The sequence below is a fragment of the Neophocaena asiaeorientalis genome, unplaced genomic scaffold (assembly GCF_003031525.2).
Source record: "Neophocaena asiaeorientalis asiaeorientalis breed wild unplaced genomic scaffold, Neophocaena_asiaeorientalis_V1.1 scaffold263, whole genome shotgun sequence".
Lineage (NCBI taxonomy): Eukaryota > Metazoa > Chordata > Mammalia > Artiodactyla > Phocoenidae > Neophocaena > Neophocaena asiaeorientalis.
In genome coordinates this window covers 180085-202684 of record NW_020175015.1, presented here as the reverse complement: position 1 = coordinate 202684, position 22600 = coordinate 180085, and the positions used below count along the sequence as shown (strand labels likewise).

Below are 22600 nucleotides of genomic sequence, written 5' to 3'. Positions count from 1 at the left end.
AGTTGTTATACATATTGAAGAAACATGTCTTTTGGATAGTTCTTTCAGATAACTGAGACTTACATTGATAAATTTATCATTCCTTTATGAACGTTGACGTTTAATATCTGTATTCCAGTAGCTGTCATTTAAAATAGGCTATTTGATGGGACTTCCCTGGTGGCGCAGTGGATAAGACTCCGTGTTCCCAATGCAGGGGGCCCGGGTTTGATCCCTGGTCAGGGAACTAGATCCCACGTGCATGCCACAACTAAGAGTTTGCATGCCACAACCAAGGAGCTGGCAAGCCACAACTAAGACCTTGCTCAACCAAAAAATAAATAAAACTTAAAAAATTTTTTAAAATTTATTAAAAAAAGGTTATTTGAGGGACTTCCCTGGCTGTCCAGTAGTTAAGACTTTGCCTTCCAATGCAGGGGGTGTGGGTTTGATCGCTGGTGGGGGAGCTAAGATCCCACATGCTTCGCGGCCAAAAAACCAAAACATAAAATGGAAACAATATTGTACCAAATTCAATAAAGACTTTGTAAATGGTCCACATCAAAAAAATCTTAAAAAAAATAAAATAAAATAGATTATTTGAGTCCAGTATCCAGCACTAATTTGCTTTTCTTTAAAATATAATTGATTCCTTTAGTATTATGGTAAAATTTGGACCTAGTTCATATCTTCTCATATCTGTACTACTTTGTGTATATGGGGTCATTTTTAAAAGAATGGCATGGTTTCTTTGAATTCAGTTCCACATTGAAATGTGGATTCTTCCATAAGTGATAATTCTAAGAGTACATCAGATATTTTAGTCAAAATCACGAGCATCTTTTGAATACATATTGGATGAAAGGCACTTTGATATAATCAGTTGACCTGTGTTGGATGCTGTAAGAGAGGAAGCATGGTATAAGGACAGGAATATTGGATTAGGATTGAAACTACATTGATACTAGTGCTAGCTGTTTCAGCTAGTATATAAGTGTATACTAGCTGTATACTATACACTAAAATAGCTATATGCTAGCTATGTGTTTTCTGGACAGAGATCATGGCTTTTTTAGCCTCACTTTTCCCATTTGTGAAGTGGAGATAATGAGGTCTTAAGAAGTCAGGCAAGACAGATTTTTATGAGGATCAACTGAGATAAGGTGATAACACTTGGTAACATGTGAGTAAAGGTATATTTATATTAATAAAAGGTGGCATTATTTTAATTTTTTTCTTTTTTTTGGCCGCGCTGCACGGCATGTGGGATCTTAATTCCCCAATCAGGGATCGAACCCGTGCCCCCTGCATTAGAAGCACGGAGTCTTAACCACTGGATCGCCAGGGAAGTCCCAGGTGGCGTTATTTTAAAAAGGGGTACTAAGGACTTATTTGAATTCTATCCTGTGGCAAAGATGAAAAATTCAAATGACATTTTATGTTTTTGGTTTTAATTACTTTTAAAAATTGTTATTAAAGCAGTAGTTGTTTAACAACTTTTTTCTTTTTTTAATTTCAGTACCAGTATATGCTAATTTAAAAATTTAATCAGACATTATATAGAGTAGAACCCCCCCTTCATATACAAATGGCATTAAAGTAATTTCGAAGTGTAAAAAAAAAGGACTCTAAATTCCGCCATTTTTACATAGTTTTATTTCATTCTTACTTTTGATTCTAACCATTGCATATTTTTAAAACAATAGTATTAATCTGAACGAGTAACACTAGCTACTATATCAAATACCACAAGTCACTCAGTGACTTGACAGAATAAATTTCTTAAACACTAAGTTCAATGTACGTGTTCTTTTTTCCAATAATAATTATAAGTATTTATTAAGAAGTAAGGAAATTTAGACTTAAATCTAAAGTCTCCCAGTTCTTGAGCAGCAAACGATAGCTAGAAAGCAGGCTTTTCACAAGTATAATCAATTCTTTAATTTATTTGCTTTTCAGTTTTCACTGGAAGGCATAATGTGGTTTGTAGAAGCAGACATTTATTTATTTATTTATTTATTTATTTATTAGCATTTAAACATATTATCTAATTTATTATCTAATTTATTTTTTAACATTTTTATTGGAGTATAATTGCTTTACAATGTTTTGTTAGTTTCTGCTGTATAACAAAGCGAATCAGCTATATGTATACATATATCCCCATATCTCTTCCCTCTTGCATCTCCCTCCCACCCTCCCTATCCCACCCCTCTAGGTGGTCGGTCACAAAGCACAGAGCTGATGTCCTGTGCTACACGGCTGCTTCCCACTAGCTATCTGTTTTAATGTAGGTGTTCTTTATCAGATATTGGCTTGGCAGCTGTCTTCTAAGTGGTGACTCAGGTATCCAGGCTCCTTCTATTTTGGAATGATGCTTCTGGTATGGCAAGAGCAAGGAATTATTTGAGGGAGATTTTTTTTTTTTTTTTTTTTGCGGTACGCGGGCCTCTCACTGTTGTGGCCTCTCCCGTTGCGGAGCACAGGCTCCGGACACGCAGGCTTAGCGGCCATGGCTCACGGGCCCAGCTGCTCCATGGCATGTGGGATCTTCCTAGACCGGGGCACGAACCTGTGTCCCCTGCATCGGCAGGCCGGCTCTCAACCACTGTGCCACCAGGGAAGCCCGAGGGAGATTTTTTTAATGGAAATGGTCCACGACATTCCATTAGCTGTATATCAGTTGCATCATCCTTTTTAGATGAACAGGGGACTGAGAAATGTTGTCTTCCTATGTGTCCAGAAGAAAAATGAAAGTTTGGTCACTATTTGTCCAAAGGGTGTAAGCATTTTTGCAGATCTTAATGCCTTTGGTCTGCTGCTCACTAATTGGTTTTATCACTAGTAATACATGACAGTGCCAGAGTACTTCACATTTTTGATAGGTTTCTATATAATTAGTTCTTGGTTATTATCTTGGTTAGAACTTCTGTGTCCTTGCTCCATTGTTATCTCTGATAATAGTTACTAATATTGAACTTGGTGCATTTAAGGTATTTGGTAAATGATAGCAATTATTATTGCAATTGTAATGTTAACAAGCATAATCGTAGTTTCCAAAAAGAGTAGTCATGGGACTGGTTGATGACCATGATGTGAAAACTTGTCTAAGAGGGGACTTCCCTGGTGGTCCAGTGGGTGAGACTCCATTCTCCCAATGCAGGGGGCCCGGGTTTGATCCCTGGTTGGGGAACTAGATCCTGCATGCATGCTGCAATTAAGAAGTCCGCATGCCCCAACAAAGATCCCGCATGCCACAACTAAGACCCTGCGCAGCCAAAATAAATAAATAAAAATATAAAAAAAGGGAAAAAAACTTGTCTAAGAGATACGATGAAAGCAAAGTGATTTTTTTTTGTTCCTGTTTTTTTCTTTTTGTCTTCTTCTCTAGCTCTGTTTATTTCTTGAGCTTAGAAGTTATTAAGGACTGTTTCTTGAAGTTATTTCAATAAAATGGTTGTTAACACAGGGAATAGTTGGTTTCAGACCACGGGGAAGTCCCGTGTCTAGTAGTGGTATTGAGTCTGTCACTAACCGGCAAGCCCTTTGGCTAGGGCATTTAGTTCCTCTTGCGTGCCGTTAGCTAATTTATCTCTAAAATGAGAGGACTGATGAGTTCTGAGACTTCTTACTACTCCAAAATGTCATGGTTGAATGAAGTCTATTATGTCTTCTTTTTGGGCCCACATGTTATGCTCTATGACTTTTAACTACCATAGGAGGAGCCAGGAAGCTCTTTACTTAGTAAACTAATTAATACCACCTTATGTTCTTGGACCTGTGATGATAAACATGAATATTCATTGCATGATCATTGTGTGGCCCTTGGTGTAGGATGACCACGATGGAAGGCCTCTGGGCTTTTCTTACAAAGCCACCTGTACCACCTGTCTAGTGGCATCATTTCTCAGTTTCAAAAGAAGGTTTTTTTTTTTTAATTAGAAGAATATCTGAAATGCTGATTTCTAAGTTATTCTTTTATTTCAGCTGAATTCACAGGAGAGCATAAGAAGTTACGTGTGAGTTTTTTTGATTTTTGACATTTTTTTAATGCTCTTAGGAGATGGTCTATTTTTCACGTAGTTCAAATCGAACACCATTTATTACATTCCCAGAGAACAAAGCCTTGTGTTAATTGATGAGGAGCTGTGTTCTAGTCCTGGTTCCCTCTTAAACTTGGAAGTTGTGTAAAATCAAGTTTGTTCTTCAGCCACAGTTATTTTCTCACCCATGAAATGTGAGCGCCTGTCCTTTCCTGGAATACCAACCAGTTATTTTGAATACATTAGAAGACAACCTCTATATAATCCAATTTGGTGATCTCATGAATGTCTCATAGTTTTAAATATCACTTATCACCCTAACAACTCACAAATGTGTATCTTTAGCTTCAGCCTCCCCCCTGAACTCATGCTCCTGTATTCAATTGCCTACTCTACATCTCCATTTGGAGTCTGGTAGATACCTTAAACTTGATATATTCAGTACTGAGATTCTGATGTTCCAGCTCTGATCTACCTCCTGTATTCGTCCTTTTATCAGAAAATGACAACTCTGTCCTTCTATTTCCTTGGCCAAAAACCCAGAATCATCCTGGATTGTCCTCTTTTTTATTCCACATTCCATCTTTCAGCAAATGCTTTTGGTTCTTACTACCAAATTGTATCCATAATCTTTTCCCTTCTTACTACCTCCAAACCACTATCATCTCTTGCCTGAGTTTGTTGAAGTAGACTTCTAACAGGTCTGCCTGCCCACTCACTCTTTCTAGTGTGATCTCAACCCAGATCCTATTAAAATCAAAGTGAGGTCATGTTATTCCTCCCCTCAAAACCCTCCAGTGGCTTCTCATTTCATTCAGAGTAAAAACTAAAGTTCTTTTGGTTTCCTAGGCCTTTCATGATATGGCCGTCTGAGACCTCCTTCTACTCTTCTAGCTGTCTCTGTTCCCACCCAACTGCCCTTGTTGCTGTTTCTTGAATTCATCAAGTTGACTTCAGTTTAAAGGCCTCTGCACTGGCTGTTTCTTTGGCCTGGGCACTCTTTCCTCCTGATAGCCACATGACAACTCCTCTGCCTTCTTTCAGGTCTTTAATCCAAATGTTTTCTCAGAGAAACTCTCCTTGATCACTGACTAACCCCTTTTTAAAATTGTGACTATTTTCCTCTCTGTCTTTTGTGCTTTATTTTTCTCCACAATACTCCAGATTGTCTGACATAACTGTATGTTTAATTATTTGGCTAATGCGTGTCCTCTTCACTAGAATGTAAGCTCCATATGGGCAGAAATTTTTAGGTCAGTTTTGTTCACTGCACTATTTCCAGTACTTGGAACAATGCTTGGCACAAAGTAAGCCCCCAAATATTTTCATTTAACTTTTTGACTAGCTAATGCCATCCATGGTTCAAAATATATGTGAAGGTTTATATTAAAATCTTCCTTTCACCTGTCCCATCTCCCTAGTTTTTCACCCCACCGTTGTTTATCTTTACTGAGATTCCTTATGCAAATGCAAGTAAAAATAGTACCAAATTATATATATATATATATATATATATATATATATATATGTGACGGGAAACCTCAGAGGGAAAAACAACATGTGGGCCGCTTTCTTTACCGAAAACCAGCTAGCTCAATGCTGTGGGTCAAGCCCCAGCTTCCAGAAGGTATTTTATTTTATTATTTTATTTTTTTGCGGTACGCGGACCTCTCACTGTTGTGGCCTCTCCCGTTGCGGAGCACAGGCTGTGGACGTACAGGCTCAGCGGCCATGGCTCTCGGGCCCAGCCGCTCCGCGGCATGTGGGATCTTCCCGGACGGGGGCACGAACCCGTGTCCCCTGCATTAGCAGGTGGACTCTCAACCACTGCGCCACCAGGGAAGCCCTGTGCCTTGTATTTTTTACTTAATATAATTTAGATATTTTTCCATATTATTTCGTAGAGAGCTTCTCTAATTTTCTTTTGTTTCTTTTTAGTTTTGCATTGAACAGATGTACCATAATTTATTTAATTGGCTCCTATTGGTAGACATTTAGGTTGTTCCAGGCTTTTGCTATACACACAGTACTGCAGTGAGCAATTTCATTGGTATACATTATTTTGTATGAGTGCTAGTATGGCTATAGGGTAAATTCCAAAGAGTGGAAGTACAAAGAGAATGTGTACTTAGAGTTCTGGTAGATATTGTAAAACTGCTGTTGTTGACATTCCCACTTGCTAGGTACAGGTACCCTTTTTCCCACAGCCTGACCAACAGACTGTGCAGTCAGACTTCTGAAATTTTGCCAATCTGATAGGTGAAAAATAGTTTCATAGTAGAGTTAAAGTTTGTATTTCTTCTATTATGAGTGAGTTGAGATACTAAAAAAGCATTTGTTGAATAAATGGAATGCTGTATAACAGCCAAAACATGCCATTGGAACCGTGTTCTGCAGTCTCTCCTTGCTTTGTTTGTTTAGGTCTTAGCATGGATAGAGAAGCATTTGTATCTAGTAGACCCTTTCATGTAGAGCTAGTCTTGGATGATATCTTTTTGAAAATTTACATGTCTAATAGTTTTGCTCAAGTCGAATTAATAAAAATTCATAGAATTGTATTAATAAAAATTATAGCTTATAAAGCATTCACTATTTCATTTGAGCCTCATAACAGCCCTGTTATTTTCTAGGTGTCATTCTCCTTTGAAAGGTGAAGAAACTATGGCCCAGAAAAGTTAATTGACTTGTCCAGGGTCAAGCTTACACATAGTGCACTGGGGGACCGAACTATTTTTTTACTCTAAATTTTCCTAAATTTGCTATTCTGTTGTGTGCCATGCTGCTAATTTCATAGACAATAATGTATGTGTAACAGAGTGATAGACAGTGTAGGCCCACATTTAACACTTTAGAAATTACCTCAGACTCAGTGATTCCTTTCCAAACTGTATGGCTCCTCTCTCTATTTAAATTAGCAAGTCCATTTTGAGGATCTAATGGAGAAGGCAAATTGTTTAGTTTCATTTATATATACAGTTAATCAGCAAAGTTTTGGAAGAAATAATGATGCTGTTCATCTTCTTAGAGCTGGAGATACATATTTTGGGGACTGTTTAATTTAGACACTTTATAGATTAAGCTGAGGAATTCTCTCTCACAAGGAAAGAGGAATATCTTAATTTTTTTCACTGATTTTAAAAGTGTTACTTACTTGCAGCAAATTCAGACAATACAAAAGTGTATTAAATACAAAAATGTATTAAGTGAAAGTACCTTGTAATAACAAACAACACATTTTTAGCACAAAGTCTTTTTTTTTCCTAATAACATATTTGGTACATATAAATTAGAGTATATGTATGCATATTAAAAAACATATATACACATACATACATATGTACATTTATGTAGTCAATTTATGATTGGCATTGGTTAACCATTTGGGAAAAATTGAAAAGAATAATACTTAGGGTTGGCTAGTGTTAAGTGGGATTGTAAAGTGGTACAACATTTTTAGAGAACAATTTGGCAATATCTATCAAATTCAAACTGTATTTTTCCTTTTATCTTGCAATTTTACTTCTAAAAGTTTATCTTATAGATTCAAGTGTCTTAGGGTATATATCTTTAAAAGATTATTTATAATATTACTTGAAATATCCAAAAATTAGCAGTAACTTAAATGTTCATCAATAGAACTTTCCTTTTAAAAACAGTTAGAATTATCCCTTCTCTTAATTAAAATAATTGTTCAAAATAGAAAAATTAGCAAACTGCCAAGCAAAAAATAAAAGTAAGCAGCCCAACCCTATCACCTAAAATAAATATTGTAAACATAATTGTAAAACTTTGGATCCTGTTGTAAATTCTCTCATAGAACCTGTTTTTTTTCACTCATTGTGACTATCTCACCACAAAATAGAATGATTATCCTTATTATTATTAATTTTTTAAGGGAAGATAAGCATAAAGTAATGTAGATGGTATGTTTTGGAAAGAAACATTTTAACCAAGAGAGATTGCCCATAAGAATTTTATATCCAGGTCCACTTTTCCTTTACTGCTTGATGGTTCCCAAACTTCAGTCCTGTGGAGTACTTCAACAAGTTTCACTGTCTTCGAGTTTCATCTATAATGCTATATACTTAACATATTTTTTAAAGTTCATTATGTCTAAACTCATGTCTAAGCATAATCTATGAAGTTGTTGATCCAAGAAAAAATGTATTGAGTGCCTACCCTGTGCCAGGAATAGTTTTACATGCTGAGGAGACAGCAGTTACACAAAAACAAATGTTACTGCCCTTATGGAGCTTACAATTAGGGGTTGGATAGATGAGACATACATTTCAATATGTTAGAAAAAAATGAAGTTTGTTCATGTATCACCTAAAATGGTCTCATATATCAGTGGTATGTGCATCACCCTTGGAAAATATTTCCCTATAGCAACATAAGGATACAGGGTCCTTGTAGGCTCTGCATTGACAGAGCACCACGGAAGTGACTTCGGCAGGGTCAGCAGAGGGAATGTTGGAGGGTTGTTAAGAATGTCTCTCTGTTTTTGTGCCAGTACCACACTGTCGTGATTACTGTAGCTTTGTAGTATAGTCTGAAGTCAGGGAGCCTGATTCCTCAGCTCCATTTTTCGTTCTCAAGATTGCTTTGGCTCTTCTAAAAAAAAAAAAAAGAATGTCTGTCTGAACCTCTGATACAGTCTCTCTTTTGATTGTATCTTCAGGTTTTGTAACATTTACAACGTTAATGAAGGTTTGTAGAATCATGAAAGTTTAGTGCTTAGAGGACCTTGATTATTAGTCTGATTTTCAGAATTGTCTAATGAAGAAATGGGCTCAAGGAAATGAGAAGCAGAATGTTAATGACAAGTAGAACTAGAACTTAGGTTCCCTGGTTGCTAGATGAGTGTTGTTTCCACAGTATTACAATGGATAATTATTGGAGATGTTTGAGAAAAACAGAGAGTATAGAATTGGCTGTAGACAATGGCAGTTGGTAAGGGAGAATGAACTCTGAGTTTTTAAGGGCTTACCTTAGAATCTGGGGTAAAAGGAACTAGTAAGGGAAAAATCACTAAATTAAATCTTAACAGATTTTGACCTTTCTTTACTAATGTTTTTTTCCCTTTAAAACATTTAATTTAAAACAAGAAGGTCCTACTGTGTGAAGCACAGGGAACTATATTCAGTATCGTGTAATAAACCATAATGGGAAAAGAATATGAAAATTCTTTTATATACATATACATATATGTATATATATGTACAACTGAATCACTTCGCTATATACTGGAAACTAACACAACATTGTAAATCAACTATCCTTCAGTTTAAAAAAACTTTTATTTAATCATTATTTCTATTTTAATTTAAATTTTTGCAGATAAATATATGTAGAGAATAGATCCCTTGAAAATGTTTTAAGTGTTTTTACTAGAGCATATGTTAAAAAATTTGTTGGATTAAGAGTTAGTGAGCTTATTTTCTTCCATGTCACTTATTGTTCTTTTTCTTCTTTTCCAGAATTTTATAGGAGCGAAGTGATTAAGAATTCTTTGGTAAGTTGGCTTTTTGACAGGTACATATGACTAAGCCTATAACTCCTATTTTAGAAAATGCTGAGACATAAAATAAGTTGGGGCTTCCCTGGTGGCGCAGTGGTTGAGAGTCCGCCTGCCGATGCAGGGGACACGGGTTCGTGCCCCGGTCTGGGAAGATCCCACATGCCGCGGAGCGGCTGCACCTGTGAGCCATGGCCTCTGAGCCTGCACGTCTGGAGCCTGTGCTCCGCAACGGGAGAGGTCACAACAGTGAGAGGCCCGCGTACTGCAAAAAAAAAAAAAAGAATAAAAAAAAAGTTGAAGTTCAGTTTTGGTGTTATGATAATTCTACAGTTAAATCTTCTGCTCAGTTATTGCTTAAATCTTCATTGATTTGTTCATTGTTGTATCTCTAGTGCTTAGAGCATGCCTGGCACAAAGTAGGTGCTTGATAAATATTTGCTGAGTGAAATGATATTTTTTCTGTTAAAAACTTGTGTGTTTTTTTTAAAAATCATTCTGTAATTTTGTCACTTCTATTACTATTGAGGTTTTGAAAAAATAATTAATTAATTTTATTTTTGGCTGTGTTGGGTGTTCGTTGCTGCGCACCGGCTTTCTCTAGTTGCAGTGAGCAGGGGCTACTCTTTGTTGCGGTGTGTGGGCTTCTCATCCCGGTAGCGTCTCTTTGTTTGCAGAGCACGGGCTCTAGGCACGTGGGCTTCTGTAGTTGTGGCATACGAGCTCAGTAGTTGTGGCTCGTGGGCTGTAGAGCGCAGGCTCAGTAGTTGTGGCGCACGGGCTTAGTTGCTCTGCGGCATTTGGGATCTTCCCGGACCAGGGCTTGGACCCGTGTCCCCTGCATTGGCAGGTGGATTCTTAACTACTGCGCCACCAGGGAAGTCCCCTGTCGAGATTTTTGACTGTTTGACTTACCAAACATCATAACAAATGATACCTTTGTATGTAGTTCTTAAGAATTTTATGTCTAGGGCCATTGCATAGGCTCCTTCCACTTGTTTTTTGGCGATAGCATTGCTCAGTTAGAAAGTTGGAAATGTCCTACTTTTGATAATGGGTACACTAGATATTTGCATAAGTGGCTCAGTTTATTCGGCCATGTTGATAAAAAGAAGAGATTTTTGGTACTGATAATATCCTTTTAACAGTCCAAGACCATCCTGGATTTGGCCCCTGTCCACCTTTTCAACCTCATCTGCTAACAGTTTTCCTCACTCATTGTGTTCCAGGCTTACCTCATTTTTCCAGTGCCAAACTTGTCTTGTTCATTATGTCGCAGCACCTGTTTCCCCTCTTCTTCACTTGGCTGAATACTCCTTTGAAGTCTGCGCTATGTCACTTCAGCCAGGCCTTCTATGACTATTCTATCTAAAGTAGTTCCCTTTCCACTCTTTTTTACATCACCCTGTTTTGTGTTTTTTTAGAGCATTTGTCACTGTTGGAAATTCTAGTCCATTTATCTGTTTATTATCTGTCTCCCAGCTACAAGAATGCAAGTTTCTTGAGAGCAGGAACCTTGCCAGTCTTGTTCTCCTCTGAAACCTTAGCGTCTAGAATATTGCAGATGCTCAGTGAATATTTGTCAGATGAATAAATGGATATCAGTGATGTGTTATATTTACAGAATCCTTTTACATATGTTGTCTCATTTTGATCCTTAGAACAACTTGTAAGGTAGAGGGGGTAGATCTTAAGAAACTGACATCCAGAGAGACTCAGTGATTTTTGCAGAGTCACACAACTGAGGGACCAGAACCCCAGGTCCAGACCTTCCATCTTCAGGTCTCTACTACTCTTTCCTCTTCATCAAGCTGTCTTCACCGCCCAGCTTGTGGGATCTTAGTTCCCCCACCAGGGATTGAACCTGCGCCCTCGGCAGTGAAAGTGTAGAGTCCTAACTACCGGACCACCAGGGAATTCCCTATATAGGATTTTTGGTTTCAATTTAAATCAAGAGATACATTTTAAATGTCAGACTGAGCACACTGTAGTGCAGAGATACATTTTAAATGGCAGACTGAGCACAGGTAGTGCCAACAGTGGGCCTAGCTCGAAAGAACTGATAAGAACAACTATTTTTAAGGTTGTGCATTTAGAGACAGTGACACCTGATGACTGCCACCTGGTGGTCAAAGAGTGTAGGACCTTATTCATTTTAACATTTCTAAAGTCAGAATTTATCTTACAGTGGAAGAAAAATGCTTGTTGGAATTGATGCTAAATTGGAATACGTTAGATGGTAATAAATATAATGGAGTAAAATAAAGCAGTATAATGGAGTATCTGGCAGGGGTGGTTGCTGAATTTCTATGGCAGTCACATAGAAGATCTCATCTGAGCAGACACCTGAAAAAAGTGAGGGAACATACTGTGTATCTAAGTGGGGAAGACTGTTTCAGGCCAAGAATCAGGAAAGTATGAAGGTAGGAGTGTACTTGAAGTTTTTAAGGAATGGCTAAGAAGTTAGTATGGCTGGAGTGGAGTGAGTGGTTTGAGATTGTGCTCAGCAAGCATGACAGAGACAGGGGTAAGGGAATTGAGGATCAGGGCAGCAGAGGAAATGACCTGGGGAGACAGCAGGTGATAGTCAAGGGGTGAGTGGCATGAGGATGAGATTTTGGGAGGTAACACAAAATTGGAAGCATCTAGTGGACAAGGACCCCCAACTTACTCATTTTTCTATTTTCCAATGTCCCTAGCACAGTGAAGTCCAGTAAGTATCCAGTAAGTATCTACTGCAGTAACTGGAATAATCCACCGTTGATAGGCTGGATGGTGGAGATGTGACTCCAAATTATATGTCGGAGTCCTGATTTCTTCCCAGATATATTTAGCGTAGAACGATTAATGGTGAATGTATAATTTGACTTTTTAATCTCTGGCTTCAGCTAACCATACCCTCCAAACCATTTGTTAACTTTTTTTTTTTTTTTTTGCGGTACGCGGGCCTCTCACTGTTGTGGCCTCTCCCGTTGCGGAGCACAGGCTCCGGACGCGCAGGCTCAGCGGCCATGGCTCACGGGCCCAGCCGCTCCACGGCATGTGGGATCCTCCCGGACCGGGGCACGAACCCGCGTCCCCTGCATCAGCAGGCGGACTCTCAACCACTGCGCCACCAGGGAAGCCCCCATTTGTTAACTTTTGGGAACTTTTTTTTTCTTTTTTGTTTTGGTTCTGGGGGAAGTTAGATCCTTAATATTATCGAAGGGCCATTGGTTAATTTAAACCAAAGTAATTGAAGCAATAAGAATGGAAGTAACTAAATTCTCTCAATTGGATTTTGTACATACACAAAAGTAGAGGTGAATTGTGTAATGAACACACATGCACCATCTTTAACAATTATAAAGTTAGTTATTAGTTTTGTTTTGTTTTGTTTTTACAAGAAAGGAGTTTTTACTTTTATTAGAAAATTAAAAATCTCGTGGTGGGAGGAAGAAGAGTGATAGCTAGTTCGTATGTGTTTTGAAATATCTCTGTACGTGTGTTTCTTTAATAAACAATTAACTATTCACTTGTGATTCAGGTAGTTTATTGGATGCATTGTATTTGTTGTTTCTCATCCTGATAGCAATGCTGCAAGGTAGGAGATATTCCTGTTTTATAGTTAAGGAAAGCAGGGTTCAGAGAGGTTGAGGAATTTACTCTAGGTCGCAAAGCTGGTGGTGACTGGTAGAACCGATGTTCGAGAGCTCGAGAGCTCTGCTCTTTCACAGCACTGTGCAGCCTCCATTACATCAGTGATGGGCCTTATAAGTGAATAAACAGAGTTCTAGAGCAGCGGTCCCCAACCTTTTTGGCACCAGAGACCAGTTTCTTGTATGTACCTTATTTCTATTATTATTACATTGTAATATATAATGAAATAATTATACAAGTCACAATAATGCAGAATCAGTGGGAGCCCTAAGCTTGTCTTCCTGCAACTAGATGGTCCCATCCGGGGGTGATGGGAGACAGTGACACCCGAATGTTGCTTATGTGTGTTGCTTATGTCCAGTCTACTCCATAAGATGCAGCTTAATTGTCATTTGCCACTCACCGACAGGGTTTTGATATGAGTCTGCAGGCAGTTGGTTTATCATGGTCTCTGTGCAGTCAGTCCTCTCTGCTAATGATAATCTGTATCTGCAGCCGCTCCCCAGCGCTAGCATCACCGCCTCAGCTCCACCTCAGATCATCAGGCATTAGATTCTCATAAGGAGCGCGTAGCCTAGGTCCCTCGCATGCGCAGTTCACAGTAGGGTTTGCGTTTCCATGAGGATCTAATGCCGCTGCTGATCTGACAGGAGGCGGGGCTCAGGCAGTAGTGCGAGCGATGGGGAGCGGCTGTAAATACAGATGAAGCTTCACTTGCTTGCCCACTGCTCATCTCCTGCTATGTGGCCTGGTTCCTAACAGGCCACGGACCGGTACCAGTCTATGGCCTGGGGGTTGGAGAGCATGTATTTTTAGGGAAAGCATGTGACAGAGTTATCAGAACCAAAACTTCTGTTGGACTTGTGACTGCCTGAGGTATTTTTAAATCTTTGGGAAAAAAGTGAACAATATAAATACTTTTTATGAGTTACTGGCCTGAGGGATTCTCAAACAAGTATATGTTCTAGTTGAATTGTGACTGAATGAATTAACATTTCATCTGTGTGTGTGTGTGTGTGTGTGTGTGTGTGAGAGAGAGAGAGAGAGAGAGGGAGGGAGGGAGAGGGAGTTGGCTCCTCCTCCTCTTGCTATGCCATCTTATCTTACCTTGTGTTAAACTTCATCATCATTTTCTAACCTCTGTCTGGTCAATTACATAATTTGGAGAGAGTCTAAGATAATTGACACATGCAATTATAGGACCAGGGAAGAACAGGATTCTATGGAAACATGTAGGAGTATCATTTATCTCAGTTTGAGGAGGGTGATTAGGAAAGGTTTCTAACAGTAAGCAATTTCTAAGTTGAGACATGAAGGATGAATAAAGGTGAATGAGAGAGGGGGAAGAGAGTTTATTGGGCTGAGGAATAACTACTACTTATAAATTTAGTATGCAATTCCTGAGAGTTATCTTGTATGTTTTGGGAAAATTGGAACTGCTTTTATGAATTCTTAGTCATGTTTCTTGTGACTATGCATTTGCTATTGAGTGATAAAAATAGTGATAATTTGTTTGTGTTTTGAAATTTTTCTATATATGTGTGTTTCTTTAATAAATAAGAAGTATCAATTGAGCAGTGTTTTAGAGAAATTGCCCAGGTAATAAATAATAATTTTAGATTCTCCTGGAGGTAAACTTTTCAAAGCTATGAGTATCCTAATATTCTGCCACTGTACTTCCAGTGAATAAGATATAGGTCCCTAAATTATGTTAGTATACTTGAATAATTTGTTCCATCTAGAAAATGGGCTGATATGTATAGGTTAAATATAAATAAAAATCATCTGGCTTAAAAAATTTTTTTTATTATTATTATTCTAAAATTTTATTTATTTATTTAATTTTTGGCTGTGTTGGGTCTTCGTTGCTGTGTGCAGGCTTTTTCTAGTTGCGGTGCGCAGGCTTCTCATTGTGGTGGCTTCTCTTGATGTGGAGCACGGGCTCTAGGCGCACGGGCTTCAGTAGTTGTGGCACGTGGGCTCAGTAGTTGTGGCTTGCGGGCTCTAGAGCACAGGCTCAGTAGTTGTGGCGCATGGGCTTAGTTGCTCCATGGCATGTGGGATCTTCCCGGACCAGGGCACGAACCCGTGTACCCTGCATTGGCAGGCGGATTCTTAACCACTGTGCCACCAGGGAGGTCCCATGGATTTTTATAATAACATTATCGGGCAGTAGAGTCTTTGAATGTGTGGCAGACTGTATCTGTATCTGAAAGGACCAGCTCAGGAATGATTGCTCATTGTCTGGCAGCTATTTTATAAAAGCATAAAGGAAGGTCATTGTAATGAGAGGATTGACAATAGGCTCTACTGTATTAACGTTGTATTGGTTTAGAACAGAAACCCAGGCCATCTATTCAACCACAAGAAACAACTTCAAAAGACTACTTCCCTTCCAAAGGCTTTTGATTAGTTTTAGAATGAAGTATTTAAGAATAATTAATATAATAACTGCCCCCCAAATCATCCCACCGCTTATGCAATATGGCCCTTCAGATATATTCACCAGGTCTTTCTTTTTTTTCACTTTGGAAAGGGGTGGTTATTTCATGCTTTTTCTGCTGAGAAGTTGATATTATACTCATTCATATTTTAGAGCACATATATTGATACTTTTGTTGAGAGGTGATCTTACACATAGGGTAGTAAGTGGCTGTCTTTTCAGGTGGTTGTAATCTTCCAACTCCTGCTCTTTAGGCTTTAGCACCTGAAATGACATCGTGAAGAGATATCTTTATTTGTTTTACTTCTGTAGGTGTCTCTTTGTAAGATGCTGTATTTTTTCCATTATTGGGTCTTAAAATTTTTTTGTTTTATTACTTTGTATTGAGATATAGCACATATTACAGTAAAGGGCACAAATAATAGCCTGATGACTTTTCAAAGGGAACGGATCATTTAACCAGATCAAGAAGCAGAACATTATCTTGTGTTCTCCCTCTAGTTACTACCTCCTCCCAAAGAGCACCACTATCTTGACCATAGATTAGTTCTGCTTGTTATTGAACTTTTGTATGGCATATGCTTTTTTGCTTAGCATATTTGTGAGATTCATACACATTATTCATTAATTCTATGTGTACATGTCCATTAATACATATGTGTATGTATTTCTGTTAGGTATATCTTTAGGAGTGGAATTAAGTGCCGGGTCACAGGTTATTTTCAGCTTTAGTAGATACTGCTAAATAGTTTTTCAAAGTGTTTGTGCCAGTTACATCCCTATCAGCAGTGTGAGATTTTTAGTTGCTCCACATTCTTGTCCAAACTTGATATTATCTGTTTTGAAAATTTTAGCCATTCTGGTGGGATAGTGGTATTGGATTATTATTTTAATTTACATTTCTTCATATACTATTCTAATTGATCACCTTTTCCAGTGTTTATTGGCCATCGAGATACTCTTTTTTTAAAAAAAGTTTTGGCCACGCTGTGCAGCATGCGAGGTCTTAGTTTCCTTGACCAGGGATTGAACCCGTGCCCCCTGGAGTGGAAGCACAGAGTCTTAACCACTGGACTGCCAGGGAAGTCCCTACATATTCTTTTTTTTTAATTCATATTTTTATTTTTATGAAGTGTCTGTTCTGGAGAAACATGCCAATTAATGCCAATTAAGAATAAACGAATTCTGTGCAAGGATTTGACTTTTTTAAAAATAAGTTTATGGGATGTATTCAATCTAATTTAATAGTTTATGTAGTCCTTTTTTCATGCTTCCTGTTTTTGATTATCTAAGGATTTGTGCAGTTGGTTTGTTGAATTCTCCTCTACCCTGTTGTTTCACTCATGCTCTGCGAGTATATAGCATTTTTGTGATCCCAGTTCAATGTGGAGAGGGACTTCTTGTAGACATGAGTACGGCCTGGGTCTGGGCTTTGAATTATGTTCTTGTCTCCCTTTAAGACTACCAAAACCAAAACGTCAAGTTTATATAGGTCGGCAAATGCCTTTAAGAGAAAAACCCTCTAGATTTACACTTTGGGTTCTAGCTTTCCTTTTTGGCTTGGAAAATCTTTGGTGATGATGGTGGTTATTATTATTTTAAAAATATTTTAGCCAGCATTTTTAATTGTTTTCAGTGGGATGATTATCTAGCCTGCCATTATCAGAAATGGATGTTTCCCTTCCATTCATTCCTTGGGCCATGTGTTAAATCTAGTCTTGCTGTTTCATAGTTACCCATCATGTTTTACCCAAAATATTATCTTTCCTTATTGCCTGTATTTTTCAATAAATTTTTCTAAGAATAACTTTGGATTCTTAAAATAATTAAGACTACCTTCAAAGAAAGATTTGCTATTATCAAATATTTCAGTGTATATTTCCTACAAACAAGGACAGTCTCTTACATAATCACATTAAAATGATTAAAATCAGGGAAGTGTAACATTGACACAATACAGTTATTAACCACAGTCCTTCATCCTCCACCCCCAGCTTAATTGAGGTATAGTTGACAAAAATTGTATATATTAAGGTGTACAATGTGATGTTGTGGTATACATATATATTATAAAATGATTAACCAAAATTAAGCTAATTAACATACCTATCACCTCATGTAGTTACTGTTTTTTGTTTGCTTGTTTTTGGTAATGAGAAAACATTACTCTCTTAGGAAATTTCAAGTATACAATGCGGTATTATTAACTATAGTCACCATGTTGTCATTAGATTTCCAGAATGATTTCATTTTGCAAAACTGCAACTTTGTATGTTTTGGGCAACATCTCCCTGTTTCTCCCAACTTCAACCCCTGGCAACCACCATTACACACCCTGTTTCTATGAGTTTGACTTTTTTAAAAGATTCCACATGTAAGTGATATTATGCAGTATTTGACTTTCTTTTTCTGACGTACTTCACTTACCATACTATGCTTCAGGTTCATCCATGCTGTTGCAAATGGCAGGATTTCCTTTTTTAAGGCTGAATAATATTCCATACATATATATGCTACGTTTTCTTTATTCAGTCGTCTGTTGATGGATACTTAGGTTGTGTCTATATCTTGACTATTATGAATAATGAACATGGGAGTGAACATGGGAGTGCTTCTATCTCTAAGACACTGTTTCATTTCCTTTGGATATCCACCCAGAAGAGGGTTAACTAGATCATATGGTAGTTTTATTTTAAATTTTTTTGAGTTACCTCCATACTGTTTTCCAACTGGTTGTACCAATTTTCCTTTCCACCAATGAATTCCTAGTCCTTATTCAGATACTGTCAACTCTCCAGGACTCAATTCAGAATCACTCTGTCTTTAGTTGTCATGTTGCTTTATTCTTCAGTCTGGACGGTTCTTTAGCCTTTTTTGGGGTGCTTTTGACTTCAGCATTTAAAACCATACAGACCAGTTATTTCATAGACTGTCTTTCAATTTGATTGACTGATGTTTCCTCGTGATTAGATTCAGGTATGCATTTTCGGCAGGAAAACTATAGCTGTAATACTGTATTCTTTTCAGTGCTTTGGTTTAGAAGGCGCCTTTTGTTGGTTTGTCCCAATATTGATGTTAACTGTTGTCAGTTGATTAAGGTAGTGCCTGTCAGGTTTCTCCACTGTGAAGTTACAATTTTTCCATTTATAATTAATAAGTGATTTGTTAGGGAGAAACTTTGAGACTTTATATATCCTGCTTCTTATCAACTGTTCGTTTACCAGTTTTAGCATCCATTGGCAATTTTCTCATTCCCATCTTTCAGACTTTTATATTTATTAATTGGCATTCTGTCTTTATTTCCCATTTAATTAATGATTAATTAATTATTAATCTATATCATTATGAATTCAAAGATTCTTATTTTTATTCAATGGGTTATAATCCATTACTGTCATTATTTATTTTGTTGCTTAAGTTATCCCACATTGGGTTAGTGAAAGCCCTGTGAATTGATTCCTCTTTCCTTTTGATATGTCCACATCATTCTTTGAGTACTTACTTCCATTCTGGCACGAGATGTTCCAGACTCATTTTGTACTCTTCCTGCCACAGCCCTGGAATCAGTTTTCTCCCGAAGGAACCCTCGGTTCCTTTTAGTGAGAATGCTAAATAGACAGCAAGATCTGAGCACGCTCATTGTTACTAGTGTGCTCATTACTTCTAGACTTTTTAAGGGACTGAGCTAGGAAATACACACACACACACACACACACACACACACACACACACACACCCTATATCTTTTGCTCTGTCTGTCTGTGTATCGATCTATCTTTTAAAAACCATGCATTCATACCAACATCTCCATTTTCAATCCAACTGAACTCAGTTCATTTGTAACTCCATTCTCCGACAGTGAAAAACCTGGCTTCCACTGTCGTCAACATCTTTACTCATGCTTAGAATATACAGAAAGTGGCTTTAGAATTACTAATCCTTACCACTATAAGAAGCAGACCTATACATTAGAGTTCAGTGTTTAGTTTTTTTTTCCCTGAAGTAAAAGCCATATACAATGAAATGCACAGATTTTAACTATGTCATTTGCTGAGCTTTGATAAGTGCATACATACCTTTCAAGATATGTACATTTCCTATCATTCCAGAAAGTTCCCTTGTGCCCAAGCCCTCCCCCCACAAAAGGAAATCATTTTTCACCACAGATTTGTTTTGCCTCTTTTAGAACCTCATATAAATGGAATCATCATGCAGTATGTATTTTTTTTTCGTATTCTAGTTTACATTCTTGCCTTGCCTTTTCAGCTGTACTTCTTTGCATTGATTTTTTTAATCTTTGCTTTAGGGATTACTATATGTACGCTTAACTACTTCATGTAAAACAGGAGAACCTGGCAACAGTATCGTTCCAGTTGGCCACCTTGTCTCATTTGTGCTATTACTTTCATATTTGTGAACCTATATATATGTTATAAAACCCTTTATACAGTTATAGCTTTTGCTTTAAACAGACATATATGATATAAATAAAATAAGAAAAATACATGGTCTTGTATATTTACTCCATGTTTACCATTGCCAGTGCTTTTTATTCCTTCTTAAAGATCCAGGTTTCTATCTGGTGTCATTTCTCTTCAGCCTGAAGAACTTCCTTTAGCGTTTCTTGTAGTACAGGTTTGCCTGGTTATTCCTAGACCTTAATGTTTATCTTCATTTTTAAATGAAACTCTACCCCTATCTAGAAGGGTTGCTAAAACAATTATGGTGGGATAGAGACTGGGGGTCATGTAAGAATGGAGTTCTGTTGATCTTAGGTTGAAATTCTTGGATGGTGTGGAATCAGAATAAGGCTGATTGCACAATGTGTTTATTGTGTTATTATCATGCTATTTATCAATAATCTTTTGGTGTCCTCAAACATCCATTTTGGTTAATTGGATATTCCTTCACTCATTCAGCAAATATATATTTTTAAATTAATTAATTAATTTATGGCCGTGTTGGGTCTTTGTTGCTGCGCGCAGGCTTTCTCTAGTTGCAGCGAGCAGGGGCTACTCTTTGTTGTGGTGCACAGGCTTCTCATTGCGGTGGCTTCTCTTGTTGCGGAGCATGGGCTCTACGCGCGCGGGCTTCAGTAGTTGTGGCGTGTGGACTCAGTAGTTGTGGCTCATGGGCTCTAGAGCACGGGCTCAGTAGTTGTGGCGCATGGGCTTAGTTGCTCTGTGGCATGTGGGATCTTCCCGGACCAGGGCTCGAGCCCATATCCCCTGCATTAGCAGGCAGATTCTTAACTACTGCGCCACCAGCAGCAAATATTTATTGAGCACATAGCAGGTACTTTTCAAACTTTGGGGATCTTGTGGTAAACAAATCAGGCAATGTTTCTATCAGAGCTTTTATTTTAATGCAAGGAAATCATACAATAAAAATATACAAGTGAAAAAGATAGATCAGACGTAAGTGCCATGAAACTGGAAGTCATGTTCCCACTCCTGAAATGTCAACAGCCAAACCCACAAAAACACATACATCAGTATATCCCCTAAAACAAAAACACTGCCCTAGTCTGTCCCCACTTTGGTCAGGAAGAAAAACTGCCACAAAGCAAAGACTAGTGACCCTTATATTAGGACCTTTTGATTTACTGATTTGTGTAATATGAAAATTGATAATTTAATGAAATTGATTATAGTTACATTCAGCAATGAAAGCCCTAACATTTAATGTAAGGGAAATAAATGAAAGTAAGTAATCGATGCATTGTAGTTCACGTCTATTGATAATATTAAAGCCCCTTAACTTTTTCACTTTTCAGAGAATGTTTCAACTATCTGGATAATCCTCTTAATGAAAAACAAAGTTCTTTCAGAGCATAAAGTTGACCATGCCATTCTTAACCTTAAAACCTTTCAGTGGCCCCACGTCTTGTACACAGTGAAGTACCACCTCCTTGGCAAGGAGTCTCGTGTTGGTCTCTCCAGCTCTGCGTCCTGACGCTCTTGTGTTGTGTGCTCCAGCAGTTGTCTTAGTTCCCTGACCACACTGTGCTATTTCACACCTCTGAACCCTTGTATATTATTTTCCCTTTGCCTGCAATTCCTTATTTTAATCTGGTGAACTACTGTTTGTCCTATAAAAGCCAAGTTTCATAGCCTGTGTGCTGTCTTTCCCCTGTGCCTTCCAAGTTTATTATTCCCTCCTGTGCTACTTTGTAACCTTTTGCATATTGCACTTTTCATGAAACAATGTAATTATTTAAAGAAAGGTTTGAATCCAGCAACAAGTTGGAGGTACTTTTGAGGGCATTGTGTATAAGTTGCTTCTTAATAATTGTGTATTGTGTTGAATAAATAAATGAATTACCATAGGAAGCCGTGTTAATGAGAGATTAGAATATATGCTCCTTCTATTGACTATAATAAATAAGCAGAGAAATTAAAAAGTACCGATATCACCCTCTTTATGTTAATTGGAATGTCTTCTTAAGTTTGCAATTTAGTATATTTATAAGTTCTTTTGGTTAAAGAACAAAATGATGTACAACCAAACTGTAATAACTGTAAACCGTAAACATTTAGGGTCTCCCTAAAGCATGTTTTCATTTCCATCAACAGAATCCAACATGGCGGAGTCTTGATTTCGGAATAATGCCGGACCGTCTCGATACATCTGTGTCTTGTTTCGTGGTGAAGATTTGGGGTGGAAAGGAGGACATCTACCAGCTGTTGATTGAATGGAAAGTCTGTTTGGATGGGCTGAAATATTTGGGTCAGCAGGTAATTTTTAGACTGCAGTTTCAAGTAGTTGTCTTCTCTAAATGAACAGTCTAGCTTTTTCTGTTGAATCTTCTGATTCTACATTTCCTATTATAAAGAGAGACCCTTTATGATTGTTCACTTACTTACAGAAATTTGAGTCATTGCCAGGTTTAAAAAATGACTGAAAAAATTTATGAAGAACTGCCTTCAGCTTATCTTCAGCTGATAATTTAAGAGGATATTTTTTGGGGGGGGCAGG

At 37.7% G+C, this 22600-nt stretch overlaps 1 protein-coding gene across 1 annotated transcript in view; it reads left to right on the top strand.

Moving 5' to 3' along the window:
• Positions 1 to 22600, top strand: part of UVRAG (UV radiation resistance associated) — a 223462-nt gene that overhangs the window by 25924 nt on the left and 174938 nt on the right. The window contains exons 3-4 of the mRNA XM_024761969.1: positions 9503 to 9537; positions 22198 to 22359. Of these exons, the coding sequence (XP_024617737.1) occupies positions 9503 to 9537; positions 22198 to 22359 (197 nt within the window). The remainder of the gene's footprint in view (positions 1 to 9502; positions 9538 to 22197; positions 22360 to 22600) is intronic.